Source organism: Rana temporaria, chromosome 1 (assembly GCF_905171775.1).
Source record: "Rana temporaria chromosome 1, aRanTem1.1, whole genome shotgun sequence".
Taxonomy (NCBI): Eukaryota; Metazoa; Chordata; class Amphibia; order Anura; family Ranidae; genus Rana; species Rana temporaria.
Window position 1 is genome coordinate 266,493,970 of NC_053489.1, and position 25,320 is coordinate 266,519,289.

The 25,320-nt window shown below is 47.1% G+C and overlaps 1 protein-coding gene across 6 annotated transcripts in view; it reads left to right on the top strand.

Annotated features, from left to right (window-relative positions):
• CDC14B (cell division cycle 14B) overlaps positions 1 to 25,320 on the top strand; it is a 125,395-nt gene that overhangs the window by 50,913 nt on the left and 49,162 nt on the right. Inside the window, exon 1 of one of the 6 annotated variants that reach the window (XM_040355444.1) lies at positions 23,466 to 23,903. The exons of the other annotated variants lie outside the window; for them this stretch is intronic. Coding sequence (XP_040211378.1) covers positions 23,855 to 23,903 — 49 coding nt within the window. The 5' untranslated portion in view covers positions 23,466 to 23,854. Of the gene's footprint in view, positions 1 to 23,465; positions 23,904 to 25,320 lie in introns of those variants that run through there. 6 annotated transcript variants of the gene reach the window in all.

Here is a 25,320-nt window from a genome sequence, read left to right on the forward strand (position 1 = left end):
AATACAGAAAAAAGGTACGCCGGAGCATCCTAGAAGTTACGCGGCGTATCAATAGATACGCCAGCGTAACTTCTTTGTGGATCTGGCCCCTAGTATCTATTCCCTGTGTGGGGAGACCTGCAGCAAAGGTGGTCAGACTCATCCAGGGAAGAAAGCCATTCTAACCTACAGCATTAACTGACAAAATAAAAATGTACCATAGATTATTGATCATTTAATGGGTCAATCCACACAAAATTATTATTTTATTTTTTTGGTAGATACTGGAGCGTATAATCAAGTTTTATCACCTGACAGGGTATTTTATCTATTTGAGACTCTATAGGTGAGATCTTTATGTCCGAGGGGCAGATTCATCAATAGATATGCCGGCGGATCTCCTGATCCGCTGTCGTATCTGTGAGACCCGACGGTCGGATCTGTGAGATCCGACGGTCGGAGCTATGCAACTGATTCATAAGAATCAGTTCCGCATAGATCTCCCTTAGATCCGACTGGTGTAAGTGACTTACACCAGTCGAATCTTAGGCTGTAATCTCCCGCCGGCCGCTAGGTGTCGTCGCTATTTTTTACACGTCGCATATGCAAATGAGGAAAACCGCCGATTCACGTCCGTACGCCCGCCCGTCGCTCTTTTTCTACCTCGTTTGCGTTCGGCTTTTTCCGGCGGATAGCTACCCCTGCTAATATGAGGGGTAGCTAATGTTAAGTATGGCCGCCGTTCCCGCGCCGAGATTCTAAATTTTTACGTTGTTTGCGTAAGTCCGTCTGGAATCCCGATGGCCGCAATTGACGTACCCGCCGCTAACAATGACGTCCTAGCGACGTCATTTGGAGCATGCGCACTGGGCTTTTTCGCGGCGGTGCATGCGCAGTTAAATCGGCGCGGGAACGCGCCTGATTTAAATTGTACACTCCCCCTAGCCGCGGAATTTGCATTCCGCCGGGGGGAGTTAGGATCCGACGGTGCAGTTTGCGAGGTAAGTGCTTGGTGAATCATGCACTAGCCTCGCTAAATTGCACCGGCGGATCGTAAACCAGGTAGATCTAGCGGATCTAAAGATCCGCAGATCTACATGAATCCGGCCCCATGTCCCTTGATCATGGGTTGGTACTCTCCCTGTATATATTTTTTATAGTATGGAAATTGTTGCAGGGAATGGGGGAACACACACATTTTTGTCAACAAATTCTCAAGTGGAGGGGAAGATGTGTGACTATAGTTGAAGACAGGAGTTGAAGTGGCTGTAAACCTTAGACATGAAATATGAACAAAGCACATCCCTCTAGTGACCAGCCTCCAGTTGTTTAGTAACTACAATTCCCATCATGCCTAGTCATGTCTGTGAATGTCAGAGTTTTACAATGCCCATGGGACGTGTAGTTCCGCAACAGCTGGAGGGCCGTAGTTTGGAGATCCCTTCTCTAGTCTATAGTGTGTACCTTATCCCTCTATTGTGTGTCTCAATCCAGAGCACTACATTTCATTTTTCTCTACAGCCTTTGCTATAGGCATGAGTCACTTCTAATACGTTTTCCTGACTAAAGAGAAATATGGTGACGGGAGGGCACAGTCAGTGATTGGCATCCTCAGCAATTGTTCATGCTTGCTGTGTGAAGGGAGGTGTGTCCCTTCCCTCCAATCAGCTCTCGGAGCTTTCCTTACTGGTGTAATGTCAGCTCTCTGCCCCCTGCTTTTCAGAGCTGAGAGATCCTGTGTAAATTCTGCTCTTTGAATAGATGTAGGGGAAAGACAGCTGTAGATAAACAAGTACAACTTATGAAGGAAGATGTGTTTCTTCTCTGTGCATCACCTGAGACCAGTCACTTCACTGGGTATATGTAAGGGTTTACAACCATGTTAAGCCACCCTACCAGCCCTCCTTGTATACTTAAAATATTAATTTTGGATGAGTGACCATTTAGGACCATATATAAAACTTACCATATGTATTAACCATACGAGTTTCCATACGTTGGGCAGATTTGACTGTTTCAGTCTAAACGGCATATATATATATATATATATATATATATAGCTTTTTTCTCAGAAAATAGGTGCAGGAACTCAACCACAACCCCCCCCCCCCCCCCACACACACACACACCCTCCAAACCGCATCAAATAGTGGGTGTGGTCAAATTTCACTAACAGTGGGTAGGTCTTAAGCCCAGGTTCACACTGCTGCGGGTTAGAAATCATGCGAACTTGCACAATTTCAACACAGCAATGCAGTCAGACTTAGGGGGCGATTTGACAGACATCTGTGCTGGTTCATGCACAGATGTCTATTAAAATTGCCCCCGAAGTTGCCAAAAGAAGTGCAGGAACTACTTTTGGGAATTGATGCGGTGCCACAAAGTCGGTGTTGCACTGATTCGGCGGGGCTATTGCCATCAATAGGGATTTGGCATGCGGTTTGACATGTGAAATCACATGTCAACTTAAACCAATATGAATCTGGGCTAAAGAGGCATTAAATACTAGGGCCCGGATTCACGTAGAATCGCGTATCTTTGTGCGGGCGTAACATATACTATTTACGTTACGCCTCCGCAACTTTTACAGGCAAGTGCCGTATTCTCAAACGAAAGTTGCGGCGGCGTAATGTAAATAGGCCGGTGTAAGCCCGCCTAATTCAAATGTGGTAGATGTGGGCGTGTGTTATGTAAATTTTATGTGACCCCACGTAAATTATGCTTTTTACGAACGGCGCATGCCCCGTCCGTGAAAGTATCCCAGTGCGCATGCTCCAAATTAACCCGCAAGAAGCCAATGCTTTTGACGTGAACGCCCAGCCCTATTCGCGAACGACTTACGAAAACAACGTAAAATTTTCAAAATTCAAACTTTACGCCGGGAAAAGCCTAACGTAAACGGCGTATCTGTACTGCGTCGGCCGGGCGTACGTTCGTGAATTCGCGTATTTCGCAGATTTATATATTTCTAGGCGTAAATCAGCGTACACGCCCCTAGCGGCCAGCGTAAATATGCAGTTAAGATACGACGGCGTAATCTAATACAAATCTATGCGTAACTGATTCTAAGAATCAGGCGCATAGATACGACGGCTCGGACTCCGAGTTACGACGGCGTATCTGGAGATACGCCGGCGTAACTCGTACGAGAATCCGGGCCTAGGAGTGCATTATGTGTAGAGTGCAGAGTTCGGGGAGAGAAGGGAGATTAAGTATGTATATCCAATCAAGAGAACTTGCTGCTCCAGGTGAGACAGGAAGCCTAATGATATCACAGGTGCCTGCCTCGGCTCGCCTCCGCATACGATCAACTCTGAAGAAATGGCAGCACTCCAAGATCCATCAAAATTCTTATTCAATAGGCGAACATCCCACGTGTTACAGTGTTGAACTGTTTGTAACACTTGGGATGCTCACCTATTAAATAAGAACTTTGATGAATCTTGGAGTGCTGCCATTTCTTCAGTGTTGAGATAACAAACGTACTCTCTCACTTACAGGGAGATCGTCCAGTGGGGGTATCAGCATTCACACTGCAACCTGGGCACCTGCATCTTCCTTGTCCCCATCCTGCACTCAATGGGAGCTGCTCAGGAGATCAGATCTGGGGGAGCCGTTGGGACACATAAGCTGTCACTTGTAAACACAGAAGCTGGACTTCTGTGTTTACAAGTGACAGTGGTGAGCAGGGAGCAGAGGACCTGAGCCAGAGGTGAGTTCCGCCAAGTTCCAGCTGAAAAAAAGCCCTGTAAATATATATATATATATATATATATATATATATATATATATATATATATATATATTATACATATATATACACATATTATACTATTGACCAATGTTGTACGGTCTGAATGGAATGTTCGGTTATATAAGCAGTTTATCTGTTATTGAATATAGTCATGTGTAATCATAGTACAACTATGCTAGTGTAAGCTCACATGTTTTAGGATACATACTGTACATAATTATCTGATGATGTAGTCACCATTCAGAACTTTGCACCAAGACTTTAGGTAGCTGCTTTACAAATACATCCTTAGCTAGATTCAGAGTTGTTTACGCCGGCGTATCAGTAGATACGCCGTCGTAACTCTGAATCTACGCCGTCGTAAATTTAAAGTGGAGGTTCACCCAAAAAATAAATGTTTAACATTACATTCAGCCGGGTTGTCCTAATGACAATCGGCTGTTTTTTTTTTTTTTCCGTACATACCTTTTTTTCACCGCCGCTTTCGGGTATGTCTTCTGCGAGACTGGGCGTTCCTATCTGATTGACAGGCTTCCGACCGTCGCATACTACGCGTCACGAGTTGCCGAAAGTCGGTGCGCAGGCGCCGTATAGAGCCGCACCGACCTTCTGCTTCTTTCGGCAACTCGTGACGCGTAGTATGCGACGGTCGGAAGCCTGTCAATGAGATAGGAACGCCCAGTCCCGGAAAAGACATACCTGGAAGCGGCGGTGAAATAAGGTATGTACGAAAAAAAACAGCCGATTGTCATTAGGACAACTCGGCTGAATGTAATGTTATTATTTTTGGGTGAACCCCCGCTTTAAGCGTATTCTGGAAACCAGATACGCTTAAATTAGGCTAATATACGAGCGGCGTAAGTCTCCTACGCCGTCGTATCTTAGGGTGCATATTTACGCTGGCCGCTAGGTGGCTCTTCCGTTGATTTCGGTGTAGAATATGCAAATGTGCTAGATACGCCGATTCAGAAACGTACGTGCGCCCGGCGCATTTTTTTACGTCGTTTACGTAAGGCTTTTTCAGGCGTAAAGTTAGTCGAACAAAAAGCTGGCCTAGCCAATGTTAAGTATGGACGTCGTTCCCGTGACGAATTTTTTAATTTTTACGTCGTTTGCGTAAGTCGTCCGTGAATGGGGCTGGACGTAATTTACGTTCACGTCTAAACCAATACGTCCTTGCGGCGTACTTTGGAGCAATGCACACTGGGATATGTCCACGGACGGCGCATGCGCCGTTCGTTAAAAACGTCAATCACGTCAGGTCACGAATCATTTACATAAAACACGCCCCCTGTTCCTCATTTGAATTAGGCGCGCTTAGGCCAGCCCATTTACGCTACGCCGCTGTAACTTAGGAGGCAAGTGCTTTGTTAATACAGCACTTGCCTCTCTGACTTACGGCGGCGTAGCGTATATGCGATACGCTACGCCGCCTCAAAGTTATGCCAGTCTTTCTGAATCTGGCTACCTCATTCTTTTCATGTGGACTATATGATGAAGTCTAGAGTTTCAAAATGTGCACAACACGAATAATGATTTGCCAGTGATAGGATCGAGATATATGATGGCGGGGCCACTGTTTGGTAAATGGACCAGCAGAAGGATCCATTCAGTTAACTCGGTTCATATTTCTTAACAGAAGTTCATGCAGCTAGGTCCTTAATAAATGTTGGTGGTATAGCCCAGGGCTCAAAATTTCAAGTCCTGAGCTACTAGCCAGGCCTCAAGAGTTACTCGCCACCAGTTGCCCCACCTAATTCATACACTGCCCTGCGCCTAATTGCACCCCTAAACACGCCCTCGTAGATTATCTCATGGAATGACAATGTTTTATGCAGAATCAAGTTACAAAATTCAATATTACCAACAACAACTTTAACAAAATGGGACAGGGCACTGGAGGCAGACCAGAGGGACAGGGCACTGGTGGCAGACCAGAGGGACAGGGCACTGGTGGCAGACCAGAGGGACAGGGCACTGGAGGCAGACCAGAGGGACAGGGCACTGGTGGCAGACCAGAGGGACAGGGCACTGGTGGCAGACCAGAGGGACAGGGCACTGGAGGCAGACCAGAGGGACAGGGCACTGGTGGCAGACCAGAGGGACAGGGCACTGGTGGCAGACCAGAGGGACAGGGCACTGGGGGCAGACCAGAGGGACAGGGCACTGGGGGCAGACCAGAGGGACAGGGCACTAGAACTGGGTCTCTTCCCCATTCTCTTGCCGTCTCCTCTGCAACTCCCATCCACCCTCTCTCTCTCTCCCATTCATCTCATCATCAGGAGCCTGTGTGTGCGGCTCCACGCTTGCATGTCCCCACTTCCCCCTTTTATTCAGGCTGGCAGAGAGGAGAGGAGCTGCAGCACAGCGGGAGGGAGTACAATCCAGCGCTGAGATCCACACAACTGCACAGCCATTGACACCATAGCACAGCGCACACTGACACCGCACAGCACACATTGAGACCAGTCTGTTCACAGTGCTCAGGCTAAACTGTTGGACACTTACATAGAGCACAAGGAGAAGAAAACTGCACAAACTAGAAGGCTGCCGCTCTCATGTCAGGGCAACTTTCAGTAAGCGCTGCACCGGAGTGGTAATTTTTGCAATCCTCCACCTCACTCATTACTTTCTGCTCTCCATCTACATTGGTCGGGGCCCGGGGGAGGGGGGCAGGCTCACAGAGGTCATACTGTTAGGTCCCATGGCTTAATGAGAATTGTAAGGAGAGCACCTGTGTACTGCTCTGCCTGTGCGCGGCTCAACAGACTACTTTTCCGGAGCATGCACCTTTCCTCTTCGGCCGCCAATCTCATCGGGACTCTAAGTGTAGGCACAGATTGGAGGGAGATTGGTCATGCAGCCCTGTCATCACTCGCCCCCAGCTTAAATCCACTCGCCAAATGCTAGTAGGCGAGTGGAAATTTTGAGGGCTGGTATAGCCAACTGCTCACAAGGATATGTTAGAAAAATGGTCTTAGATTTTGGATACCTTATAGTACATTCTCAGTTGCTATGTAACTTAGAGCCCCACAAACTGTTAGTTGTAGTAGGGGGACTATATAATATATGTACATTTAGACAGTCCCAAACACCAGCAGATCCAAAATACAGTACAGTAAAACCTTGGATTGCAAACACAATTCATTCTGGAAACATGCTTGTAATCCAAAGCACTTGTATATCAAAGCGAATATCCCCATAAGTAATAATGGAAACTCAAATGATTCGTTCCACAACCATTTATTCATAGGTCCTTCAGTTTATAGTTCATATAAAAAGATTATGGCAATGTGATAGGTTGTGTAACTATAAAATGTCCATCCACAAATGGAAGCTTCCACAAGGGGATTAGAAGCAAAATCCAGTAGTAGCTACAGAGTATAAGAGAGAAGAGAGGCACCTCTGAGGCCCCATACACACGAGAGGATCCTTCCGATGAAAAATCTCAGCCGATCGGTTTCAGCGGATAGATCCCCTGGTGTGTACGTTCCAGCGGATATTTATCCGCAGATATTTCCGAATTCCAGCAGATAAAAATTTGTAGACATGTCTACAAATCTATCCGCTGGAATCGGCACCAGCGGATCGATCCGGTGGTCTGTACAGACTCACCGGATCGATCCGTCCGAACCCATCCCTCGCATGCATCGTAATGATTCGCCGCATGCGTGGATATCCTTATATGACAGCGTCGCGCACGTCGTCGCGTCATCATCGCGGCAATGGCGCGACACGTCACCGCAATGGGAATTCGGCGCGGATTTCAATCCGATGGTGTGTATGGGGCCTAAGTGTAGCAATATGGTGACATTTATTAAAAGCAACTAACATGGTTGATGATTAAAAGAGGCACATCTAAGTACGCAGGCATCCGGGGTAAAGCGATCTACATAGACCGTCCCCGCACCGCGGGCTCTCATCGCTATCAGTCTGCAATCATGACCTACCCTGCAGTAGAGCGATCTGAAAGCGAGGCTTGAACCACTCTTGGAGTGCAGTATGGAAGGGATGACAGAGGTGAGGAGGATGGTCTATGTGGCCTGCATACTTAGATGTGCCTCTTTTAATCATCAACCATGTGAGTTGCTAAATGTTGTACCTTCATTAAATGTAACCATGTTGCTACACTTGGAGGCGCCTCTCTTCTCTTTTATACTCAGTTGTGACATGACACTACTCTTGTATCAAGACATCGCTTGTATATCAAGTCAAAAATTATAAAAAAAAATAGCTCGCAAAATACTCTCAAACCAAGTTACTCTCAAACCAGGTTTTACTGTATCTCACAAAAGTAAGTACACCCCTCACATTTTTGTAAATATTTTATTATATCTTTTCATGTGACAACACTGAAGAAATGACACTTTGCTACAATGTAAAGTAGTGAGTGTACAGCTTGTATACCAGTGGAAATTTGCTGTCCCCTCAAAATAACTCAACATACAGCTATTAATGTCTAATCCACTGGCAACAAACGAGTGGCGATAGGGGGAAGAGAGAGATGCATAACTTTCTCATATACTGTATTGCGAAGCTAGAGGTGTTTGATGTTTGTAGAACAATCAGGGAGTCCAGGTTTACAAGTAAATGTCTTCCTGGTCTTTTTTGGCCATAGTAAGGTTCTCCATGTGTTGGATCTCTGGAATCCTGGCCAACCATTGCATCTTCATGGGAGGCAAGGTCTGTTTCCACATAGCTGGGATGTAGGCTTTGGCAGCATTAAAGTGATTGTAAAGCTACTTTTTTATTTTTTTTAAATAACAAACATGTCATACTTACCTCCACTGTGCAGTTCGTTTTACACAGAGTGGCCCCGATCCTCGACTTCTGGGGTCCCTCAGCGTCTCTCGCGGCTCCTCCCCGCATCGTATAACCACCTAGAAGCACTATCCAGGGGGGTTACCTTGCGGCCGTGCTCCCGAGCCCAGCATTCGGAGTCCATAGCCAAATGTAGGACTTGGATTTCATTGATAGCAGCGGGAGCCAATGGCTGCGCTGCTATCAATCTATCCAGTCAAGAGCCTGGCAGACGAAAAGCGTATTTCCGGCGAGGAAAATTCCAGGGCTTAGGTGAGTAAAACGGGGGGGCTAAGGGGCCGGTTACTAGAAGAAGTTTTTTCACCTTAAGGCATAGGATGCCTTAAAGGGGTTGTAAAGGTTTTTATTTTCTAAATAGGTTCCTTTAACCTCTTGACCACTGGGCACTTAAACCCCCTTCCTCACCAGACCAATTTTCAGCTTTCGGTGCTCTCACAATTTGAATGAAAATTACTCAGTCATGCAACATTGTACCCATTTGAAATTTTTGTCCTTTTTTTCACACAAATAGAGCTATCTTTTGGTGGTATTTGATCACTTCTGGGTTTTTTATTTTTTGCGCTATAAAAGAAAAACGACTGAAAATTCTGTAAAAAAATAAATAAATCTAGTTTCTGTCATATTAGCAGGTTATTTCTCACACACAGCATATGCATACCACAAATTACACCTCAAAACACATTCTTCTATTCCTCCTGAGTATGGCGATACCACATGTGTGAGACTTTTACACAGCGTGGCCACATACAGAGGCCCAACATGCAGGGAGCACCATCAGGCGTTCTAAAGCACCCAGGCCAATTTTGACATTTCTCTCCTACATGTAAAAATCATCATTTATTTGCTAGAAAATTACATAGAACCCCAAAACATTATATATGCTTTTTTAGCAAAGACCCTAGAGAATACAATGGCGGGCGTTACAACTTTTTATCTCGCATGTTTTTTTCGCAGAAATTTTTTGAACGCGTGTTTTTTAAAAAAAATGTTTTGTGCTTAAAAAAAAAAAAACAGTAAAGTTAGCCCAATTTTTTTTCATAATGTGAAAGATGAAGTTACGCCGAGTAAATAGATACCTAACATGTCACACTTCAAAATTGCGCACACTCATGGAATGGCGCCAAACTTCGCTACTTAAAAATCCCCATAGGCGACGCTTTAATTACTTTTATTGGTTACATGTTTTTAGTTACAGAGGAGGTCTAGGGCCAAGATGATTGCTCTCGCTCTAATGTTCGCAGAGATACCTCACATGTGTAGCTTGAACACCGTTTTCATATGTGGGCGGGACTTACGTATGCGTTCGCTTCTGCATGCGAGCACACGGGGACAGGGGCGCTTTAAAAAAATGGGTATTGCAGAGTATTTGGGTATTGCAGAGTATTTGGGTATTGCAGAGTATGGGGGGTATTGCAGAGTATCGCGCAGGGTATTGCAGAGTATCGCGCAGGGTATTGCAGAGTATTGGGGTATTGCAGAGTATTGGGGTATTGCAGAGTATCGCGCAGGGTATTGCAGAGTATTGGGGTATTGCAGAGTATCGCGCAGGGTATTGCAGAGTATTGGGGTATTGCAGACTATTGCTCAGGGTATTGCAGAGTATTGGGGTATTGCAGAGTATCGCGCAGGGTATTGCAGAGTATTGGGGTATTGCAGAGTATCGTGCAGAGTATTGGGGTATTGCAGAGTATTGGGGTATTGCAGAGTATCGCGCAGGGTATTGCAGAATATTGGGGTATTGCAGAGTATTGCGCAGGGTATTGCAGAGTATTGGGGTATTTCAGAGTATCGCGCAGGGTATTGCAGAATATTGTGGTATTGCAGAGTATTGCGCAGGGTATTGCAGAGTATTGGGGTATTGCAGAGTATTAGGGTATTGCAGAGTATCGCGCAGGGTATTGCAGAGTATTGGGGTATTGCAGAGTATCGCGCAGGGTATTGGGGTATTGCAGAGTATCGCGCAGGGTATTGCAGAATATTGGGGTATTGCAGAGTATCGCGCAGGGTATTGCAGAGTATTGGGGTATCGCGAGTGAAGGATTCTGGTAGGACGTCCCAGGGACGTCCTCCCAGAATAACTCCACCGCGCTGTAGCAGTAAAATGTCTATGGCGCGGTGGGCAAGTGGTTAAGCTAGTGCATTGTTGGTTCACTTACCTTTTCCTTCGATTTCCCTTCTAAATGTTTTTTTCTTTGTCTGAATTTATCACTTTCTGTTTCTCCTGAGTAAGCTTTCCACCATCATCGGGGGCCAGCACGCTGACTAACCCCTAGCCAGAACGGCTTGGATGATGGGGGCAAGCTTACTGAGGAGGAACAGGAAGTGAGAAATTCAGACAAAGAAAAAAAAACATTTGAAGGGAAATCGAATGAAAAGGTAAGTGAACCAACAATGCACTAGAGTAAAGGAACCTATTTAGAGAGAAAAAAAAAAAAAACCTTTACAACCTCTTTAACCACTCAAAACCGGCCCATTGTAAAATGACGTCCACAAAGAACCTCTATCGTTCAGAGTGGACGTCATATGACGTCCTGGGCTTTGTGGGGGGGATATCTGAATGATGCCTGCCGCTAGAGGCATCATTCAGATATCCTTCTCTTCTGCCGGCGATTCTGCACAACGTAAGAACGATCATAGCGGCGATTCCGCCGCTAGATCGTTCTTACAGGCGGCGGGAGGGGACATCCCCCCCCCTCCCGCCGCCATCCGGGGGTTCTCCGGGCTCTCCCGTGCCATCAGGGACCCGGAGAACGAATCGTCCGGCGCTGGCAGGAAGCATAGAGATGACTGGTGACCAGATGGTCACCAGTCATCTCTATGACCATCGGAGGACCCGGGTGCGATGTGATGACGTCACGCCCGGGTCCCCGTAAGTAAACAAAGCCGCAATTGCGGCTGCTAAACAACAGTACGCATGAGATCAGTGAATTTTTTTTCACCGATTTCATGCTTTCCAGCCTGGAGGAGAGATGTGGGGTCAATAAGACCCCACATCTCTCCTCCAGGCTGGAAAGCATGAAATCGGTGAAAAAAAATTCTCCATAAAGAGTACCTGTCACACACATTTCTATTACAAGGGATGTTTACATTCCTTGTAATAGGAATAAAAGTGATAATAAAAAAAAAAAAAATTAAAAAAAAAGTGTAAAAAAATAAATAAATATGTAAAAAAAAAAAAATGTTTTTTAACGCCCCTGTCCCCAGTAGCTTGCACGCAGAAGAGAACGCACACGCAAGTCCCGCCGACATATGTAAACACCGTTTAAACCACATATGTGAGGTATCGCCGCATGCGTTAGAGTGCCAGCAACAATTCTAGCACTAGATCTCCTCTGCAAATCTAAACTGGTAACCTGTAAACAAATTTCAAAGCGTTGCCTATGGAGATTTTTAAGTACCGAAGTTTGGTGCCATTCCATGAGTGTGCGCAATTTTAAAGAGTGACATGTTGGGTATCTATTTACTCGGTGTAACATCATCTTTCATATTTTACAAAAAAATTGGGCTAACTTTACTGTTTTGTTATTTTTTTAATTCATGAAACAATTTTTTTCCAAAAAAAAGGCGTTTGAAAAATTATTGCGCAAATACCCTGCAAGATAAAACGTTGAAATGACCGTCGTTTTATTCCCTAGGGTGTCTGCTAAAAAAACATATATAATGTTTGGGGGTTCTGCGTAATTTTCTAGCAAAAAAAATATGATTTGTACATGTAGGAGAGAAGTGCCAGAATAGGCCCGGTATGGAGGTGGTTAAGGTGTATAACAATGAACGTTTATATTTTTGATGGATAGAGGGGTATCTTGCAGCAAATATGTTGCTGGATTCCTTTAAAGAGACACACTTGTAAAGATTTAAAGTTTGTTCTACAGAATTCCAGAATTCTCAGACATACAATTTTATTTAAACTTTTTAGTCCTGACCTTAATAAAAATATATATACAAAACCACTATATATTGTCTATAAACGCTTGCCGTATTTGTCAAGGTTGTTCAGTGCTTTGCAAACAGCAATTATGTCCAGATTGCAATAATATAAACTTGGCGAATAGATTTTGGCGTATAAATGCCATATCAGTGACAGATACCTACATTTTATTATTGCTATAGCTTTCTGCACTTTGCTCTTTGCCTTATGGAAAAGCTTGTGTATGTCACCACACTAGGACAATGGTGTATATTATCCCAGAGGGCTGTGCTTTACTTAGATATGATCTCTCATTGGAAACAACTAGAGGGCTGAGATTTATCTGTCATCTCAAAAATCATACACCATTCAAACAGTTTCTAACTTCTATTCAGTAGACTTTAATATGGCTTAAAGTGGAGGTTCACTGGTAAAATCCTGTTTTTACCCTTAGTCTGATGCTCATTTAGTCTAGGGGAATCGGCTAGTTGTTTTAAAATCCGAGCAGTACTTACCGTTGTAGAGAGCGATCTTCTCCGCCACTTCCGGGTATGGGTCTTCGGGACTGGGCGTTCCTTCTTGATTGACAGTCTTCCGAGAGGCTTCCGACGGTCGCATCCATCGCGTCACGGTTTTCCGAAAGTAGCCGAACATCGGTGCGCAGGCGCAGTATAGAGCCACACCGACGTTCGGCTTCTTTCGGCTACTCGTGACGCGATGGATGCGACCGTCGGAAGCCTGTCGGAAGACTGTCAATCAAGAAGGAACGCCCAGTCCCGAAGACCCATACCCGGAAGTGGCGGAGAAGATCGCCCTCTACAACGGTAAGTAATGCTCGGATTTTAAAACAACTAGCCGATTCCCCAAGACTAAATGAGCATCAGACTAAGGGTAAAAGAGTAAAAAACAGCATTTATCTGTGAACTCCCGCTTTAAAGAGAGAAAAAGAACAGTAGTTGGTTTGTTGCTTGCTCTGTATTGGATGGCAGAAGGGGTGTGTGTATAGGGGTTACATAAAAGGAGAAACGTTCTTTAATACAAAAACACCAAACTGCATTTAGCGTTTATATAAATATATCTTCCCGTAATAATATGCTGCCTAAGTCCCACTTCCGTTTTGCCACTGGGGGGTCTAATCTCTTTGTGATCCTACATCTCTTCTGTTTGTTGCCCATTGTAGCCACAAACCAATTTCTGCTCTTGCCCTCATACAGTTGTCGGCTCACCACCGCTTCCTGGTCAGCACAGCTCTCCCCGGACTTTGCTTCCCCCCACCCTCTGCTCCTGTACCTACAAGTCATTCCCACTCCACTGCACAGAAGCTGGTTCCTCAGCCCAACCCCTGCTCCAATACCCAGAAGCCTGACTCTTGTCTCTCCTGCACATTGTTCTTGGCTCCCTTTGTATGACCATCCAACCATGACACTCCCAGGCTCCCTAGTGCACGGGTTCAAGGCTCCCTATTGCACAGGTTCCAGGCTCCCTATTGCACAGGTTCTAGGCTCCCTAGTGCACAGGTTCCAGGCTCCTTATTGCACAGGTTCAAGGCTCCCTATTGCACAGGTTCAAGGCCCCCTAGTGCACAGGTTCAAGGCTCCCTAGTGCACAGGTTCCAGGCTCCCTATTGCACAGGTTCCAGGCTCCCTGTTGCACAGGTTCAAGGCTCCCTAGTGCACAGGTTCAAGGCTCCCTATTGCACAGGTTCCAGGCTCCCTATTGCACAGGTTCAGGCTCCCTATTGCACAGGTTTAAGGCTCCCTAGTGCACAGGTTCAAGGCTCCCTATTGCACAGGTTCAAGGCTCCCTAGTGCACAGGTTCCAGGCTCCCTATTGCACAGGTTCAAGGCTCCCTAGTGAACAGGTTCAAGGCTCCCTATTGCACAGGTTCAAGGCTCCCTATTGCAGAGGTTCCAGGCTCCCTAGTGCACAGGTTCCAGGCTCCCTAGTGCACAGGTTCCAGGCTCCCTAGTGCACAGGTTCCAGGCTCCCTATTGCACAGGTTCAAGGCTCCCTAGTGTACAGTTTCCAGGCTCCCTAGTGCACAGGTTCCAGGCTCCCTAGTGCACAGGTTCCAGGCTCCCTATTGCACAGGTTCAAGGCTCCCTATTGCACAGGTTCCAGGCTCCCTAGTGCACAGGTTCAAGGCTCCCTAGTGCACATGTTCAAGGCTCCCTAGTGCACAGGTTCAAGGCTCCCTAGTGCACATGTTCAAGGCTCCCTAGTGCACAGGTTCCAGGCTCCCTATTGCACAAGTTCCAGGCTCCCTAGTGCACAGGTTCCAGGCTCCCTAGTGCACAGGTTCCAGGCTCCCTATTGCACAGGTTCAAGGCTCCCTAGTGCACAGTTTCCAGGCTCCCTAGTGCACAGGTTCAAGGCTCCCTAGTGCACATGTTCAAGGCTCCCTAGTGCACAGGCTCCAGGCTCCCTATTGCACAAGTTCCAGGCTCCCTAGTGCACAGGCTCCCTAGTGCACAGGCTCCAGGCTCCCTATTGCACAAGTTCCAGGCTCCCTAGTGCACAGGCTCCCTAGTGCACAGGTTCCAGGCTCCCTATTGCACAGGTTCAAGGCTCCCTATTGCACAGGTTCAAGGCTCCCTAGTGCACAGGTTCCAGGCTCCCTATTGCACAGGTTCAAGGCTCCCTAGTGAACAGGTTCAAGGCTCCCTATTGCACAGGTTCAAGGCTCCCTATTGCAGAGGTTCCAGGCTCCCTAGTGCACAGGTTCCAGGCTCCCTAGTGCACAGGTTCCAGGCTCCCTATTGCACAGGTTCAAGGCTCCCTAGTGTACAGTTTCCAGGCTCCCTAGTGCACAGGTTCCAGGCTCCCTAGTGCACAGGTTCCAGGCTCCCTATTGCACAGGTTCAAGGCTCCCTATTGCACAGGTTCCAGGCTCCCTAGTGCACAGGTTCAAGGCTCCCTAGTGCACATGTTCAAGGCTCCCTAGTGCACAGGTTCAAGGCTCCCTAGTGCACATGTTCAAGGCTCCCTAGTGCACAGGTTCCAGGCTCCCTATTGCACAGGTTTCAGGCTCCCTAGTGCACAGGTTCCAGGCTCCCTAGTGCACAGGTTCCAGGCTCCCTATTGCACAGGTTCAAGGCTCCCTAGTGCACAGTTTCCAGGCTCCCTAGTGCACAGGTTCAAGGCTCCCTAGTGCACATGTTCAAGGCTCCCTAGTGCACAGGTTCCAGGCTCCCTATTGCACAAGTTCCAGGCTCCCTAGTGCACAGGTTCCAGGCTCCCTAGTGCACAGGTTCCAGGCTCCCTATTGCACAGGTTCAAGGCTCCCTAGTGCACAGTTTCCAGGCTCCCTAGTGCACAGGTTCCAGGCTCCCTAGTGCACAGGTTCAAGGCTCCCTAGTGCACATGTTCAAGGCTCCCTAGTGCACAGGCTCCAGGCTCCCTATTGCACAAGTTCCAGGCTCCCTAGTGCACAGGCTCCCTAGTGCACAGGCTCCAGGCTCCCTATTGCACAAGTTCCAGGCTCCCTAGTGCACAGGCTCCCTAGTGCACAGGTTCCAGGCTCCCTATTGCACAGGTTCAAGGCTCCCTAGTGCACAGGTTCCTGGCTCCCTATTGCACAGGTTCCAGGCTTTATTGCTTCAAAGTAAGGGAGATCTCTGTCATTCCCTCCTTTCTATGCTCCCCATGTCCACCTCCTACCCCACCCATTGCTGCTGAGCAGGGCTGAGGCTTTGCTTCACCCACTTACAGTGCACCCCAAACACCCTGGCTTGCTGGCCCCTGGTCCACCTTTCCTTCCTTCTTATAGTGTATCCTCCCCAATAATCATTGACACATATGCCTCCCCAGCAACCTCCACTGGCATCCACCGTTCCCAGCTGCCTCAAACACCTCCCCCCCCCCCCCCCAGCATCTATCCCTCCCCAGCATTAGCTCCCTCCTCCCCTGGCTCCCTCACCCTCCTTCTTTGCTGACATTCATCCCTTCTTGGCGAATATACTGTATGTATCCCAAACATCGCTTTGAGAGGCATGCACAATGATTTTTAAGGGAAACAGACAGTCCTCTGTCACATCACACAACCTGGAACAGGAAGTCATATGACGTCCTGCTGTGATCGGGGGGGGGGGGGCGGCGTGCTCTGTGATCAAAGTGTCTGGAGGACACTGCTGATCACAGATGCAGGTAAAGAGCTAATCAGCGGCTCTTTACCATGTGGTCAGCTGTGTCCAATCACAGCTGATCACAAATGTAAATAGAAGCCGATTATTTGCACTCCTTTCCTCATGCTGAGAGCATGAGGACGGGAGAAGAAAGCCAATAACTGGCTTTTCTAAAGGGACATGTACACTGATAATTAGGGCACTGATTATCAGTGTCCATCTTATCAGTGCAGTCCAAACAGTTCCCACCATTGCAAATGTATGCCCACCAGTACTGACAATAAGTGCCTATTTGTGCTGACAATAAATGCCCATCAGTGCCTCCTTATCAGTGTCACCTATCAGTGCTGCCTACCAGTGCCCATTAGTGCTGCCTACCAGTGCCCATTAGTGCTTCCTACCAGTGCCCATCAGTGCCACCTCTCAGTGCAGCCTGATCAGTGCCCACCAGTGCTACCTTATCAGTGCTTCCTCATCAGTGCCGCTTCATTAGTGCAGATCAGTGCAGTTTTATCAGCGCACATCAGTGAAGGAGAAAAATTATCTGTTCCCAAAATTTTATAACAAACTATAAAAAAGTTGTTGTTTTTTTTTTAAAAAATCTTCGTACTTGGTACTTTTATAGTATTTTATATACAGTATGTAGTACTTCATTCCTTATAATATAATCACTTGTAAAAACAAGCATAATCTGTGGTCTCATTTAGACCCAGAGTGGAAGTGGCTTTACCTCAAAAATCCACCCACATTCCCTTTGTAGTAGTAGTAGGAGGCACTCCTAGTCACCTCCCATAGGATATTGTATACTCTGTCTGGGACTAGGGGAAATGTTCTTGTCAGCAGAAAAAATCTGATAATCTTCCTGAATCACAAAAACCCTCATAAAGTAAAGGGGGGAGGGGGGGTGAATGTTGTAAGGACCGCTATTTAGTATGAAAAAATAGGGATGAGAATCTTGAAAAAAACAAGGTTATCCTAAAACCCCAGCTTCTAAATTGCCTGGAAGGCCGGATTCAGCCCGCGGGCCTTGTGTTTGGCATCTGTGGTCTAGATAGAGGGCATATTAGTTGGTTTGGATGTTAAAGCTCTATACTCCATTTCTCATGAACAAGGAGCCAGGACAATAACCATTTGTTGAATGAACTAGATATTTTGAACATGAGCACAATTTTTATTTTATTTTTTATCTTTGCTAGATTTCATTTTAAGGCACAATGAGAGAAATTTATCAAAACTGGAGCAGCTGTGTATGGCAACCAGCCAGCTTCCATTTTAAATTTTCAAAGCTTAACTGAACAAGCTGAAGATAGAAGCTGCTTGGCATGCACAGCTGCTCCAGATTCTGTCTGCTCCAGTTTTCATCGATTTCCCCACGTGTGTTAATGTTCAATGGCTCAAACTTCTTCTAGGTACAAGGTACTTATGCAAACTTATACCTGAAGGCAGTTGGAGCGGGACAGTATGTCCAGGGAGGACCTCTTTATATACCCGTGCCATGTTTAATCGTGGCACAGATACGTAGATGATATTCTTCTCCATTGGACTGACACTGATCCATTATTTCGGGATTTGTGTACATTCTAAATAATTTTGTCTTATTAATGTTTTATTTTGGTTTTGTATTACAGTATTCGTTTATTTTTGTTTTATTTTTCTATGTAATAAAATATTTTGGGATATTTTTCATATTTTGTATATGGGTTTATATTTTTCTTTTTTGTTATTGACATTTTGGGTCATCTGTGAATTATCCCTGTTATGGGCATCATCTATGTGTATTAGTTATTAATGAAGGGTGGTAAATTTTTGACCTTGCGGATCTCCCTATATACATGTTTTCAGTTATTATACATACCCTGGGCCAGATTCACGTAGAAGTGCGGCGGCGTAATGTATCGTAGATACGTTACACCGCCGCAAGTTTTCATCACAAGTGCCTGATTCACAAAGCACTTGCAATGAAAACCTACGCCGGCGGCCTCCGGCGTAAGCCCGCGTAATTCAAAGGGGCGTGTGCCATTTAAATTAGGCGCGCTCCCGCACCGGACCTACTGTGCATGCTCCCTTTTGAATTTCCCGCCGTGCTTTGCGCAAAGTGATGTCATTTTTTCGAACGGCGACGTGCGTAGCGTACTTCCGTATTCCCGGACGTCTTACGCAAGAAGGAAAACATTTTAAATTTCGACGCGGGAACGACGGCCATACTTTATACAGCACATACGTGTGCTGTGTAAAGTTAGGGCACCAAAAACGACAACTAACTTTGCGACGGGAAACTAGAGTAGCAGCGACGTAGCGAACGCGAAAAACCGTTGTGGATCGCCGTAACTCCTAATTTGCATACCCAACGCTGGTTTACGACGCGAACTCCCCCCAGCGGCGGCCGCGATATTGCATCCTAAGATCCGACAGTGTAAAACAATTACACCTGTCGGATCTAAGGGCTATCTATGCGTAACTGGTTCTATGAATCAGTCGCATAGATACTCTGAGAGATACGACGGAGTATCTGAGATACTCCGTCGTATCTCTTTTGTGAATCTGGGTCCCTGTCCCTGCGATAAAACAGACCGATCTACCCGTCAGCTTACTCCATCAGTCTCCACACACAGGGATGGACTGGCCATTGGGACTACAGGGAGTTTCCCGGTGGGCCGATGGCTCAGTGGGCCGGCTTCAGTGACAGCGGCCTGGGAGTTTCTCACTTCTGCCTAATCTTGTCCCATAAGGGGGGCACCAAACTGATTCTTTCCCCCGGAGAAATAATGTCTAGCTTCCCCACTGGTACTGCCTATAAGAGTACCAGTACCAGCGGTTCTACTCTAATAAAGTAGAATGGCTAGTGGCTAGTGAAGGAGGAGAGGGGGCTTGAGTGGCCGGGGGGGGGGGGGTGCGGGAGTTGTCCGGCCGCTGTGGGAGAGACCTGTCAAAGTGGGCCAGTCTGGATGAAGTCCAGGGCCAAATTTTTGTCCCAGTCCAGCCCTGTCCACACACATCACCAATTTACTAACAGACATATCATTCTGGATGTCACTTCCCCAAACTCAATCTATCCAAAACCAAGCTCATAATATTTCCTAGCCCTCTGCATCTTTCCCTGACTTCTCTGTCAAGATTGATGGCTCAATTATCAACCCATCCCCGCATTCCAAGGTGCTAGGTGTTATCGTAGAATCTGAACGCTCCTCATGGCTCGACATCCAATCAGTGTGCAAAGCTTGTCGCCTCAACCCATGAAACATCTCTCAAATACGCCCCTTCCTAACCAATGACGCCATAAAGCTTCTAATTCACTCCCTGGTCATCTCTAGACTACTGCAACTCCCTCCTCACTGGCTCACCATTACCTTACTTCAGTCCATCATAAATGCTGCTGCCAGACTCATCCACCTTACCAACCATTCTGTGTCTGCTACTCCTCTCTGTTGATCCCTCCACTGGCTTCCGCTCGCCCAACTAATTAACTTAACAATACTAACAACAGCTTACAAAGCCATGCACAACTCGCCCCCCAGCTACATCGCTAGCCTAGTCTCAAAATACCAATCTAATTGTTCTCTTTGTCCCTCCCAGGACCTCCTTCTCTCTAGGTCCCTTGTCGCCTCCTTCTCTGCTCACCTCCAGGACTTCATTCAAGCCTCTCCCACCCTATGAAACTCCTTCCCCCAATCTGTCCGGCTATATCCTTCTCTGTCTACTGTTAGACGATCCCTGAAAACCCTTCTCTTCAGAGAAGCCTATCTGGCACCTAAACAATATTTATTTGTGAGTTGTTAGAACATTTTTAGGAACTGCCTATTGCTGCACCTCATGGTGTTTTCCTTTCTTTACTGGGTTCACACACATGAGCTTTGGAGGAAATCGCATGCGATTTGGACAGGCATCCCACTGTATTCCTGTTCAAATCATGTGACTCTTTGCAGTGTGATTTCCGCCCGTTCATTTTGTATGGATGCAAATCGCACCACAAAGTATCGTTTCAGTATCTGGAGCATGAAAATATTGGGCATTGATACCGATGCATCCCTGATAATAATTGATGCCTGATCTGACAAAATGATCAAATTGGACATTGATCATTTAAAATGAAAAGGGCACGGTGCAGCAATTAGATGCAGATAGTGATGGTTTTAATGAACCCAAGTCAATCGGCTGTGGTGGGAGAAAAAGTTGATTGATCGGTAGGGTTGCCACCTGTACGGTATTCACCCGAACAGTTGGGGTTTGGAATCATGCGTCCGGGTTTCAGACTGGACTATGGCCTCCCAGCAGGGTTGCTGGCTGCAGTTGTCTAAGCTGAGAGTGTCTGTTACACTCGCCTTCATGCTGCGCAAAGCCAACACTAACAATCCCCCCCCCCCACACGGACGAGAGAGAGGACTCCATCTACACCTTTTCCTCCCACCCCTACTCTGTGTCTGCTCACACTTCAATCCCCAGGGCTGTGCCTCAGAAAAGGAAAGTGCAGGCTGGAAATTGGAAGTCCGGCCGCCTCAGATACATCTGGATGAGAGGTGCTGACTGCCAAGGGGTGAGTGAGCTCACCATCCATACCTGTCTGTGACTGAAGTCTCCCCCCTTCTCTCTCCTGCCTCTGAGTGAGTACACTAAGGTAAAGCAGGGTTCTCAGAGCACCCCTTACATCCCCAAGTTCCCCTTTACACCAGAGGCCACAGTGTTCCCCCTTACATCAGAGTCCTCTCCGTACATAAGAGTTCTCAGTGTTCCCCTTACATCAGAGTTCTCAGTGTTCCCCCTTACATCAGAGTCCTCCCCATACATCAGAGTTCTCAGTGTTCCCCCTTACATCAGAGTCCTCTCCATACATCAGAGTTCTCAGTGTTCCCCCTTACATCAGAGTCCTCTCCATACATCAGAGTTCTCAGTGTTCCTCCTTACATCAGAGTCCTCTCCATACATCAGAGTTCTCAGTGTTCCCCCTTACATCAGAGTCCTCCCCATACATCAGAGTTCTCAGTGTTCACCCTTACATCAGAGTCCTCCCCATACATCAGAGTTCTCAGTGTTTCCCCTTACATCAGGGTCCTCTCCATACATAAGAGTTCTCAGTGTTCCCCCTTACATCAGGGTCCTCTCCATACATCAGAGTTCTCAGTGTTCCCCCTTACATCAGAGTCCTCTCCGTACATAAGAGTTCTCAGTGTTCCCCCTTACATCAGAGTCCTCTCCATACATCAGAGTTCTCAGTGTTCCCCCTTACATCAGAGTCCTCTCCGTACATAAGAGTTCTCAGTGTTCCCCTTACATCAGAGTCCTCTCCATACATCAGAGTTCTCAGTGTTCCCCCTTACATCAGAGTCCTCTCCATACATCAGAGTTCTCAGTGTTCCCCCTTAAATCAGAGTCCTCTCTGCACATCAGAGTTCTCAGTGTTCCCCCTTACATCAGAGTCCTCTCCATACTTCAGAGTTCTCAATGTTCCCCCTTAAATCAGAGTCCTCTCTGCACATCAGAGTTCTCAGTGCTCCCCCTTACATCAGAGTCCTCTACATACATCAGAGTTCTCAGGCCTCGTACACACGACCGAACATGTCTGCTGAAACTGGTCCGCTGACCAGTTTCCGTGGACATGTTTGGTCGTGTGTACGGCCGACCGGACAAATGTCCGGCGGATCGGACAGGTTTCCAGGGGACAAATGTTTCTTAGCATGCTAAGAAACATGTCCGCTGGAACCATGTCCGTCGGACATGTTCGGTCGTCTGTACAGACTCACCGGACATGTCCGATCGGCCGCCATCCCTCGCATGCTTCGAAGTGATTCGACACATGCGTGGAAGCATTGACCTTCCAGGGTCGCGCACGTCGCTGTGTCATCGTCGCGGCCACGTCACCGCGCTGTCTGTCCGCGCGGATTTCTGTCTGATGGTGTGTACAACCATCAGACAGAAATCTCCGGGCGGACATGTCCGCTGAAAACGGTCCGGCGGACCGATTTCAGCGGACAGTCCGCTCGTCTGTATGGGGCCTCAGTGTTCCCCCTTACATCAGAGTCCTCTCTATACATCAGAGTTCTCAGTGTTCCCCCTTACATCAGAGTCCTCTCTATACATCAGAGTTCTCAGTGTTCCCCCTTACATCAGAGTCCTCTCTATACATCAGAGTTCTCAGTGTTCCCCCTTACATCAGAGTTCCCAGAGCATCCCTTATGTTAGAGACCCCAGAGTTCTCTCTTACATCAGAGTGCCCCCTTACAGTAAAAGGGAACTCTGCGAGTTCAGATGTAAAAGGGGAACTTTGTGGACTCTGATGTAAAGGAGGACTCTTGTTTTTAACTTCATATGATTAGAAATGTTGTTTAATAGCAAACTCTATGTATAATTTATACTATAAATAAAATTGCTGTGCGCCTCTAAAGTGTTCGGGTTTGAAGAAAAGGTGACAACCCTAGCTATCGGTCCACCTTGTACAATCATTTTTGGGGGTTTTTCTGCCACAACTGATCAAAACTGTCACCACGCTATTTGTGTCCCAATTAGACAAAATTCGAATGGATTTGTGGAACCGGACCTTGATGGCTAGGTTTTATTGCACCATGTATGACCCCCATCAGAGATCGTCCCATCAGATCACACAAATAGGGATGACTGAAGCTGAATAATAAGAGGCACAGTTGGGAACTGTACTAAGTGAGTTTGATGTTCGGAAAGGCACTAAGTTTCCAGGCAGGGCGTGTGTGTGTGTGTGTGTGTGTGTGTGATGTCCCGCACATCCTCCTAATAGACGTGCGAACAAGTCCAGAGAGTGGAAGAGCCTGCTAAACGTGGGTGGAGACTGGCTCCGCCCCCCAGCCTGGCCATTTAAACTTTAGCGGCGCTCCCTATTGGCGGCTGCACGCATTCCTTTCAACAACGGCTGGGGCGGGGAGCCAATAGAGAAGTTTAATGGCAGCAAGAGGGAGGCGTAGCGCTGCGCCACGCCCACCTGACTCCTTGTTTGCAACACACGGATCCATAACAAACTGGGCTTGTGTGTGCGGGGCGGAGGTGATCAGCGGCTCTTGTAGTGGGACCGATAGGGATCGGAGGCTCTCCTAAGTGACGAAGGGATTTCCTGATCACAAATCATTGGAATTTACCGACAAGGACTCGGCACGGGCAGCGGGAGAGGAAGAGATCGCCTGTGACCTGCAGAGGAAAGTTGATGGGTGCTGGAGCTTTGTGGTCGGGGTGGGTGCCAGTCTGTCATACGTCTTCCTACTGAGTGCGATCGGCCCACACACGCCTCGTCCTCCTGCCTTCATTGCCAGCATGACCGAGGACAGCGACCTACCGATCGGTGCGGTGACGGTGCTGGAGGGTAAGATCGCTATGGATGAAACAAGTGTTGTCCTAAGTATGTGACTCTCAGGGATGGATACTCATCTGCTGACGCTACAATCGCCTCTAGAATTTCCAAAACTACGTGATCGGAGGACAAGCCAATCCAAATAGTTCATTCACATTGTATCCAATCACAGGCCTTGCATTATAAGATGTTGATGGATCTGGGGGAGATTGTACAATCGGATTATGTTTAGTGTATGACCATCACATTGGTAGCCATACATGTAACTTTATGATCAAATGAGTCGGGTAGTGCGATCAGATCTGTGCATGATCAAAACGATACTTATTGGGTCATCAATCGATTTAAAGCATAACTAATTGATCAAAACGATTCTGATTGCTCTGGACAGGAAGTCAAATTGGAGCAGTAGATTATATTTATGAGTACATTGAGTTATCTTTATTATCCTCTTAAAAATGCATCTTTAAAGCGCTTGTATACCCTGTTTTTTTTTTTTTTTTTTACACCTGTAGGAAAAGCCATAATGAGCTAGTATGCACCGCATACTAGCTCATTATGAAATACTTACCTTAAAACGAGGTGAAGAGAACTTACCTGGTCCACGCCGAGCGAGATGTCATCTTGCTCCGGCGTGTCTTCCGGGTATCGCCGCTCCAGCGCTGTGATTGGCTGAAGCGGCGATGACGTCACTCCTGCGCATACGCGCGGGAGACTTCAAACCGGCAAGGTCTGGCGGCTGCTGGCCCTTTAGCCGAGGATTCCCGCTGCGCAATGCGCCACTGCAATCAGCGGCGCATTGCGGGGGGAATATCTCCTAAACCGTGCAGGTTTAGGAGATATTCTTTATATCTACAGGTAAGCCTTATTATAGGCTTACCTGTAGGTAAAAGTAAAAAAGTGGGGTATACAACCACTTTAAGTGCCCTTTCACACTTGAAGCGCTGCTGCGTTAGGGGGGGAAAGCATTGCTAGTTTTAGCGGCGCTTTACTGTTTGAGGCACTTTTCGGCTGATAGCGGGCACTTTGAACCCCTGGGCGAATAAAGGGTAAAAAGTGCCACTGCCGATTTGATTTCAATGGGCAGGGGTGCGTTAGGAGTGGAGAAAAACCTTCTGTTCCAGCCGCGGTCGCTTTCCTCATTGGACAGGTTGGTAGCAGCCCCTGCTGCCAATCGATAGCTGTGACACAGGGGTAGGGCCAAGTCCTGTTGTCTGTCAATGGATGCAGCAGCGGGGACTCGGGAGCGAGCCTGAATGGGTGCCCCCATTGAAAGCAGCTTTCCATGGGGGCACACAATGAAGAGGAGGGGCCAGCAGGGGTCCCCAGAAGACCAGGGCTGCTCTGTGCAAAACCATTGCAGAGCAGGTAAGTATAGATATATTTGTTTAAAAAAAAAAAAATTAATGTTTACAAGCACTTTTAAATT